Below are 10,000 nucleotides of genomic sequence, written 5' to 3'. Positions count from 1 at the left end.
CAGTTCGCTCGCGGAGTTCTTAGATCAGTAGATTTGGATAGAGTCTCGCTCATCTCATAAAGGAAGAGTAGCGCGCTAGCGCGGCTCGCTTCGCTTTTCGACGCGGAGCTCGCAGCTGTCGAAGCCTGCTTCAAAACTACAGGGCGTGCGTTAGCACTACGGCTTTTCAGCCTCCCTTTGCTGGTTCCGAACTATCACTGATCCCACCTTCAAACCTTTTTCTTTTAATCTCAGGAAGGCTTTCTCGGGGAGAAAGCTGGTTGGGGAACTGCTAAACGACCTAAAAGAAAGAGGAGACTGACTCTGACCTTTCAAAGCCCTATCTCATCTGGTTGATAGTAGAAGGTACGTACGATGGTACCATGGACATAAACGAGGTCGAGCATATCTTTAATGATTTAAAACTAAAGCGTACCTAAAGCCTGCCCTGGATATGAAAAAGGGATTTGAGCCAGAAGAAGATGAGGATCTATCACCAGATGAGGAAATGGAAACAACTAAGTATTAGTTAGGTTCCGGAAATGGAAATGGTAACAGCGGCCCAAAACTCAAATGGTAAGGTTTTCTTTGAAAAGAAAAAGGAATGGGATGGGGTATGAATCCTTAACTACAAAAGAAAAGTAAGCACCTCTCCTAACTAATTAGTTAGTATCGAGAGACTAGGCTTTTCATTAAAGTTGAAGGAGACAAACAAAGTCTTGCCGATGGAAGAAATTCCATCGTCGTAAGGGAAGGCCTTGGTCAATCAACTCACCGCCATTGACCAGGGGAGGGGGGAACAATCTGATGAGCGAGATCATAACACGTGAACAACAAACCATACCGATAGGTTGATAGTTTTCTGTTGGTACGGCGTGTGGTCACAGGAACAATCGGCGGTCGTAGCATGAACTAAAGAGTACCTTCATTTTACAGCGTATAGAGGTGTACCAATCCCACCATGATCGCCAGAGCAAGATTCATTCTTTAATCGCTACCAGATCAAACATGAGACCAGCATCCGGAACGCAAAAGTTTTTAGAAATCCTTATCTTTCGGCTTTTTAAAGAAGATAGGCCATTACAAAAACAAGGTCTAACAGTCGACTCTTTCCTATCAGGATTTTACAACCTGAATACCAACCTGGGGGACCACTATTATATTAGAAGAGAGCATAATAAGTAAATGCCGACGCCATCTTTTACTTTTTGGATTGGATTGGATGGTCGGCGGCGCCATAAACTCGATAACCAGCACCGCGGAGTCAATAAATTCAACTAAATAGAATCCTAAAACAATCTTATTCGAGCACACGCGGGACCCGCAGCAATGAAATTCACACAAGCGGCAATCATCCGAGCAGAGAATGGAGAAGGGAAATATACTTTGAATTGTTTTTCCGAATGAGAAAGCCTTTGGCAAACTCCTTGCAAATCCGTTTTTGCCGGGCACAATAGACATATCTGCTCAGTCACAACATAAGGAACCCCCAATGTTCCTCAAAGCCTACCCGGCCTGACAGCTTTAGTTGAATGATCTGATCCCGAAGCTAGCTTTCTACTTAAATTGCTATGACTGGCCAACTAATGATCGGACTACCTATCTTGATGTTTTGAATCTGTATTCAGAGCTTTTTTCCAACTACCGGGACTACTAATTTAAAGTACAAAGCTCTCCTATGAATATGCTACTGCTCTTACTTTCTACCTGAATCCGAGCATTGAAGCAAGCTCTTTATCGCACCATAACCGAGTCTCCCCTTGCAGCTCTGATCAATCCACCCGGCAAATAACTGCTCCTTACTCTTTGATTGTATGTCCATTTTTGCTTGATGTCTGGCTCACCGGATCTGGTACATGAAAAAGCCATTCCTTTTCGCTTTCCTTCAACCACTCAGTATACTTTTTTACTGGAAGAGTCAAGCGAAAGCAATTAGTTTAGAAGGAAGAGGAAGACCTGGGGTGGGGGGCTTACGTCCTCATTTCACTCTTTTTGCTCCTGCGAGACACGACTCAACTACTTTTTACAATTGACAGGGTAGCTCGGAGGTCAGATGAGGGGTCTTCCCCATAAAGATAGATTAGTACTGGAAGGTTCAGATGAAGGAAGGGCGGGCTGAAACAAGGCACAAACTTTGAAATGGGGTAGGGTAAATAAATATGAGCAATCCGTGAGAATAGCAAACCCCTATCTCTTATAAAGAAGAAGATAGATAGGTCCACGAGTTGAGACAGAGAAGTTCTGACTAATCAAGTAGGAGTTTACCCACGAGAGTCAGAGGCTGCATCATCAAAGGGGTATAGAAATAATTCAGAAGCACTATGGCCTGAAGCGAAGGGCAGGAACGAACGGAATCAATGTGTTCCAATTTATCCGGAGTAAGGACAGCAGCCGAGAAGGGGAAAAAAAATAGCGTAGAAAAAAAAAGGTAGGACCAGATCATGCGAAGAGCTCTTCGCCCTATTGATTAGGAATCTCGATCAGAAACCACCAGGCCATGTCTCCCGATAAAAATCCCCACAATGGATGTCAGGCCTTGGCTTCATAAAATCTGATTGGATCCGCACTATAGGATAAGAATACAGATAGGCTGACTATGACTAAGAAGATCTTCCAATTTTCTTACCTGAAAAGATGAGTTATTCAAAGGAATACCTGCAAAATAGAATAAACACATGGCACAGCTGGGTGCTAGAATAGTAGTTAATAGAAGTTCTAGTCACTTAAAAAAAAAATAACCACTGCTTAACTTAATTAGATCGTAGAAGATAAGCAAGCGGGTTCGGGCAGTTAGTCCTATTTGAAGGTCAGAAGTTCGGGTAGTAAGGGCTAGGTTTATATAGGGGCTATATTTTTTAGAAACATATGGTCTTGCTCATTTCCCATCAAGGAATGGAGATTGGGTTGGTGTTTGGAAGGGATTCAGTAAACTGACCTTGGCCAGCAAGCAGAAAAAGGACTGACGTCTTGGGGCGCGCTAGCGCGCGTACTCTTCTTCTGCGAGACTCCATCCAAATCCACCACTTACTCGTTGGTTGGTGTTCCATTCTGTTATCTTAGACTATGCTGCCTTCTTCAATTCCATTCTTCGTCTCCCTAGTCGAAGTCTTCTTGCTGGCCCAACCCAGCATTTTTGAGTGCCGTGCCAGGGCGATAGGCGCTCCGCAGTCACGCATGATCACCAGAGCCTTTCTTGGCTATGTAAATATAGGGCCGGAATAAGTGCAAGATCCTCAACAAAATGGATTAAGGTGGGCTTCGGATTATTAATAATTTTTTCTATCTTGTCATTAAGTTCTTGTTTGAATCTGCCTTATCACAATATCCCTCCTTTTAGGGATAAAGCTATCAATGGCGAATCGAGCATTCGCTATCCTTTTTATTTTTTTAGCTTTGAATGGAAGAAAAGTAATGAAACCTGCGATGGCTACTGAATAACCTCCTTCTATTTTATTAATTTGAAACCCTTTTACCTTTTTCTTCGTTCGCCAAATCTTCTTCAGTTCTATCCAAGCTCGGTTTTGTCTGAATCTTTGTGGAAGAAGAAGCGGTTCGCCAGCCGCTACATCCAGGGATCCCACAAAATCATTAAACCCGGCGGCTGCTCGCTCTTTGATCAGTGATTCACCGGCCACTAGATCGATGAAGAATCTCTCAAAAATCCGCTTTTTGATCAGTGATTCACCAGCCACTACATTCTTGGATCCCACCTTATTCTCAAACCTGGTGGCTCGCTTGATTGGCAGTCCTGTAAGCTCATCTTGCATACAAATTTTTGGGGTACCAAGGCCTGCATCCACCAAGAACATTTCTTCCCTTAAGCGTAAGCGTAAAACTGAAGATTGTAAGGCGTTTCCACTACATAATAAGAAACTCGAATTAGATCTTGGAAATGATCGACTCCAATAGATGCTCATCATAAGCTTTTTTTTCCTCCTATTCCTATTGATCAGAAGTATCCAGCAGCGCCACGCCAGAGTGACTTCCGAAGCGCTACGGACGGGACGAAATCCGGCAGCCAGCCAGTTGCTGGCTCGGAATAACCAGCCCAGCAAGAAGCTAAATTCTTCCATAACATAACGGGGCGGGGTTGCGCGCGAGCCGGGTGACGTAGGTGCACAAGAGTACTTCGCGCCACAACCATCTCTTTTTTATAGGTTCTACGGACCTGCTTCATCTGGTAAAAAAGAGTCATAGATATGCCTGTAATTAGAAGGAAGAACCGCCATAAAAATCTTCCTCGTGTATCGTCTGTAGCAGAACTATGAACGGGAGCTAGCAATCCGGACCGTATTGAAAAGGTTCCTGAGACACAGCATGGAAGAGTCAAAATATTCAGAAGCGAGGTCCAATAATGAAGAAGGGGTAGAATTACTGAATGAATAAGAGCTGTGGCTAATACCCGAGGCATAAAAGACGCATTTTCTACGGGATCCCGAAACCACCAGCCACCCCGACCTAATTCATGATGAGCCCACCAACTTCCTGGCGAGATGCCTACGGTTAAAAACAACCAACATGTCAAGATCCAAATTCGAATTGGTTCCTGGTCCTGGTCAGAGACCACTGTGTTCGCGCCGGCGGTCCAACAAAGAGGCGAAGTAGTGGTGTCTTTCTTTCCATTACGAACGACAACACGCTTCGCCTGCTCCCTCCCCGTGTCCATTAGCGCTCCTGTCCAGAGCGAAGAGAAGGCGAAAAAGCGCCGCCGAAGCAGGCTTCTATTGCTACGCAACAATAGAGCAGGCGCGCCGCCCACAAAATGTTTGAATGATCGGGTAAAGAGCGAGCTTCTTATATGGGATCCGACGCATCCAGCAGAGCGAAGCAGCGTTCCATTCTTTTCGGCGGCATCCTTCCGCATTGGCGGCGAGTGGAGTGCCACAATCCCATTCATCATTTTTGATCTACATAACCCAAAGCCCATAGCACTGGCGACGTCTCCGGCATAAATGCAAGGAGGATGTATAGCTGATATAGGATCTTGTGGAACAGGATTTGATTCTGCAAGCGGTTCGGTACGAACGAAGAAATTTCGAACAAAAGGATCGGAACTCGCTGATAGGAAAGGAGAGAAAAACAAAGCAATGCCAAGAGCTCCGTCAATCTGCTGTTCATCGATAGACGAAGCTCTCTCTTTTTCATCTCGTGCCAGATGTAACAAAAGATTAGTCCTTTTTCCTTCTCGCGAACCACGGGAGCGCCCAGCGCCCAGAAGAGCAAAGCTCATTTTCAAAACTGGGTCAAGCGGCGCATTAAAAAGGGCTGGCCCGTTAAAAGGACGCTTACTTTGCGAACGAAGTTCAGAATCAACAAGGGTTCTCCGAACGAAGGGAGTGTACAACTGGGGCGCAGCTCCACTTTTTTGTTGGAGAGATAGAATGGAGTTCTTCACGAAGTTCGAGACAAAGGAAAAAATAAAAGTTTCTCTATAGCCTCTGCGTTTTGAGACATTATGGCTTTGGGGTCGACCCCGGTACCGGTAACAAAAAAGGAATCCATAAAAACTTGGGATCCAACACCATGAGAAAATACTACCCTCATGATTAGACCATGTCCCTGAGATTTGATAAAAAAAAGGTGCATTAGCGGTTAATACGTTGTAATTAGATAAGTTATTTGGAATATGACGGAACGAAAGACCAAGGAAAGAAAGAAGAATGCACCAAAATGCAGGTGCTGCACCAAACGCTGGTGGTTGTTTCTTGTTGTAAGTGAATGCAACGAAAAGACCCGGAAATAACAAATAATGAGAAAATTCATTTATAGACATTTCGTGCTCATTTCCTAATTTCTGCTTAGTTATTCCCATCATCCGGTAACCACAGGATGATCCCAATCTCCTTTTAGTAATAGATCTTTTTGATATGTCTCAGCGGCAAGGAAGAGAAAATGCAATGCATCGAGTCGTTTATCAAGAAAGTGGACGAGCTATGGATCAAGATCATATTTAGTCCAATTTCTACCGGTGCACTTCTCATGAAATAATTCCCTTTCCAAGGAAAGGAAAACAAGAACTCGAATACTCGTAATAGCGATCCCGATCCACCTACTTTTTTTCTATTCTTTTATTCTAAAGCACAAGCCATTTTTATGCATGGGGCATAAGAGTGGACAATCTATGTTATCGAAGGAAGTAAATAACAACACTTCAGCGTTTCGGTCTACCCACCCTCATTCAGTAAACCAATAGGATTGCAGCATTGGAATTAGAGTTGGCCAGGTCCTCTAAAAAGAAAAGAAGAAACTACTTAGACTTAGACTTAGAATAGAGAAATGCCATTGGTTTTCTCGTACTACGATATCTTTTTTTTTGTTTTTGGCCATGATTGTGCTGCTCCTGTGAAGGCTAGTGGGAAAGCTCACCGTTCGTTGTGATGAGTGGGGGCCTTGTATCTGTATTCGGATCAGCTCCTTAACATAGTTTCCTGCTTGAACCCTGGCTGGGAGCTGGGAGAGGTGTCCCACTACAGGTGCAAATAAACCATTTTACCTTTCAGGGGAAAGGAAACAAACCACTCAATAATCGGTAGAAATTCCTCCTACTGAACTGAGCCAATCTCTCTCCTTTTGTCTAGTTAGCCGGTTCTGATTGCAGCTTCCTATTTTCCTATTATTGTTTCTCTTCCATCGAGAAGCCATTCTTCATAAGTCAATAACTGGGAGCCAGTGTCATTAAGTGGCCTATCAGAATACAGGTAGCAACCATACGCACTTGGCTTGGCTGAAAAATCCTGCTCATAAGCCAGGTCTGTGTGCCGAGTACAGCCGTTGCCTCAGGGGAAGCGAACAAAGTCATTGGAATAGTTTATTTATTGGGTGGGTCCTTCTCTTCTCATTTCAAGATCGATCATCTCGAGTCTCGGGCTGAATAACCTACTCTTCCTCCGATCTGTAAAGATGAATTTCAATACCTTGTTCTTATATGAGTTTCATGAGTACGATCTAGACTATACTTATTTTATCAGGTTTTTTTCGCATAGCGAGTAGAGGAATAGTTTATAGTTTTGGAACCACCTGAGCAGGAATCGCTGATCCACCTTCACTTGTTTCCTCTGGCTTCGATTCTTTTATTGTATAGTGGACTACTTAGGAGCTTTAGCACTGACCCTCGTGAAAAAAAGAGCTGGGACCCACCTACTATAGATATAGATATAGATGGGCCTCGTTCCTTTATAATACGATCTAGCTTGATCCATCATCCTCAAATTATGATAACTGCCTTCTAGCCGCAGCCGGAGCTACTTCTAATCCGGAATCCAAAGGAGTCGAGCTTTTCGTACTACCATCGCCCGGGCATCGCTTTCTTCCCACTGCTTTCGTCCTGTTTTATTGCTCCTCCTCTCAACTTATTGTTCTTGTGAATACCGTACGTAGTAGTTCTTGTGAATATCAATCTAGGCGTAGGGCTTGCAAGATTCGCTTCGTGCCGTTGGGAAAACACTGGTATATGCTTAGCCCTTCTCTTCCTTGAGGTTTAAGGGGGAAAGATATCGTCTTCTAAACTGAGGAGAGTTATGTATCGCCTTAGCTTATCTGCTGCCTTGTTTTACGAATCTGACTTCACCCTAAAGAACAATAAGAAGTCAATGGGTTTGGTTTCTGACCGCACTTCTCTACAGGCATCCCACCCGTCCTCTTCCTCCAGCAGCTCAAGGTACGCACAGGAAACCACATCTTGAACCACGGAATTAGCCGTGATAGGTTTCTTCTTCCGCTCGGTACTCATCTACCCTAATCTTCCCCTCGCAGTGGATTCCACTAGGTTCTTAACCTCTTCCCAATTCTTAAACTGAAACCTGCGATGTCTAATCCAACTCGGCACCTAACCAGCTTGTCAGCATCGTAAGTTTGCCTCAACATTCCCCCTAGAAATAGAATAAGAATGTAAATCTACTTTCATTTAGGGATGATACTTTCTTTTTTTTCTAGAACTAGAATAAGTAAGTATGCTCTGGAGTAAAAGGATTCGAACCTTTGCATGCCGGTACCAAAAACCGATGCCTTACCACTTGGCTATACTCCAAACGGTCGGTTCCTGGGGAGAGGGGGAAGGGAGAAGCAGGGCTCGAAGAAAACGAGCCGTGCAAGGACGCGGGGATATAGCAAGTAAGCTGCAAGGTTTTCCCTTTAGGACCGACTACAACAAGCTCGCGACTCTAATAGAAACTAAGGGTCAGCTCTCTGCTCTATTTGCTTGCAATGCGTTGCCTATCAAAGTCGGCGAACGCTTCCACCCCCTCTTGCCCTTGTTACGCAACACGCCAACAAAGAACCTTGGTTCCGTTGCGCCCTGTACTGTATTCCGAGGCGACCATTTCGCGCGGTTCGATCCATTTCCCGATCCGAAAAATCCGATAACGTACCTATATGAGTGGGATGGATGGTAAATCATTTGCAGTCTTTTTCGGCAGGACCTAGACACGGAGGTTCGGGAAGTAGCGCATGACAGCATTCACTGGTGAAAGGACTGGCAGCAGCGAGAGCATCATAGTTGACATGGTCGGAGCTACAGTCCCCATATCCGTCTCTACTCTTTCTGTAATTGACTCCCTCCCGCTCCCGTCCATCAAAAAGTGTTATTTCCTCCAGCTCCCTCCGATGCCGGTAGATTAGATTAATTCATTGACAAAACCCATTGATTCCAAGCAAGAGGATGCGCCTAGCGCTAGTTGCTCAATCCGTTGCTTGTTTGGTGATAAAATCGCTGATGCGAACTCGGTAGTGCTACTGAAACCACTTTGTGCATCTTCTGTTGCCAGGAAAGAAAGACGTGCTGGGTCAGTCCGGCACGTCACGCTTGCTAATACGGCCCGGCTGCCCCTATACAGAAATAGTTTAATCGATTGACCGACTTTACTTTACTTTATCGCACGCATAGATAGTTTCGACTGCAGAGGCTAACCTACTGTGATCTCATTTAGTTGGCAACTCGACTCCAACCCGATCTAGAAGAGGATTTCTTTAAATCAATAGCACTTCTCTCTCAACTGTGCAGTCGACCACAAAACCATGGAATTTCTATATGAAAATAAGAGATGCTTCTAGGGACAATCAAGATCACTAGGAAAGAGCTGAGTTAAAGTGGCACTCACTTGATTAAAGGGTTTCGTGTGTACTGACTGATCTAAGTGCAGAACCATTCAAGAAACGTAATTGAAAGAAAGAAAGAGCGCTATTCTTCTTTAGTTAGGTACTGCCATCAATGAGTTTGCTAAGAAAGACCCCGGTGGAATATTTGGCCTGCTTACTAACTTATAGGCTTCAGAGGGGACCCTTTCTCGCCCAGCCCCACCTACAGGGAGTGTAGGATTTCGTTCGCAACTCTTTTTCCTAGAAATCTCAATCCAGCGAGTCACTACTCTTTTTCTCAAACAAGAAGCTGACAAAGAGATCCATCCATTTCTAAGTTTGTCTCCACCTCATTGGCCATCTATTTTATTTTCCCAAGAGACTGGTTTGATTCCACCAGAGTCTCTCTTAGCGCATAAGTTGAAATTCATTCAGATTAGCATGAACACCATTCTGCAAGATTCAGAAATTCTTTAAATAAGTCATCATTCATTAGCGCGTAAGAGCATTCATTCTATCACCATATTTCTCGAACTGGCGCACTTCCAGGAAAGTAGGAGATTTCTCGTAAGGATTATACGTGATTTCCATTATGTGAAGCGTGCATTTCCTCAATCATTAAGAATTGGGCCTTGGGAAGAAAAACTAGTTCTATGTCAATTCTACAGCCAGAGAAAGAATCAAGTCTATCTCCACTCATATAGTGGCTGCCAGTGCACTATTTCTTTTCCAGACAAACCTTTTATTTTATGGTAGTTTCACTCCGATTGCGGGGGGAAGCAGGCTATAGAATCAGTTCAGAAAGGACTGATTGATAGACTCAATTTTACGAGAAGAAAGGAATATTCACAGCATTCATCATTCTATATTTTACTATGATTTTTCGAGCGTGTATAGAGCCTATCTAGCTCTATTTCTCTAGTTTTCTCCTTTAAGTTGTGAGGATTGG

At 44.1% G+C, this 10,000-nt stretch overlaps 1 protein-coding gene across 1 annotated transcript in view; it reads right to left on the bottom strand.

Annotated features, from left to right (window-relative positions):
- The window catches only part of LOC118475692 (probable cytochrome c biosynthesis protein), a 13,502-nt gene extending 7,685 nt beyond the window's left edge, over positions 1-5,817 (bottom strand). Inside the window, exon 1 of the mRNA XM_035963936.1 lies at positions 1-5,817. This exon is cut by the window's left edge and continues 7,685 nt beyond it. Coding sequence (XP_035819829.1) covers positions 3,929-5,794 — 1,866 coding nt within the window. The 5' untranslated portion in view covers positions 5,795-5,817 and the 3' untranslated portion in view covers positions 1-3,928.
- Positions 5,818-10,000: the final 4,183 nt, after the last annotated feature.

This window comes from Zea mays, unplaced genomic scaffold, assembly GCF_902167145.1.
Source record: "Zea mays cultivar B73 unplaced genomic scaffold, Zm-B73-REFERENCE-NAM-5.0 scaffold_579, whole genome shotgun sequence".
Classification (NCBI taxonomy): domain Eukaryota; kingdom Viridiplantae; phylum Streptophyta; class Magnoliopsida; order Poales; family Poaceae; genus Zea; species Zea mays.
This window is presented reverse-complemented; position numbering and strand designations above follow the sequence as displayed.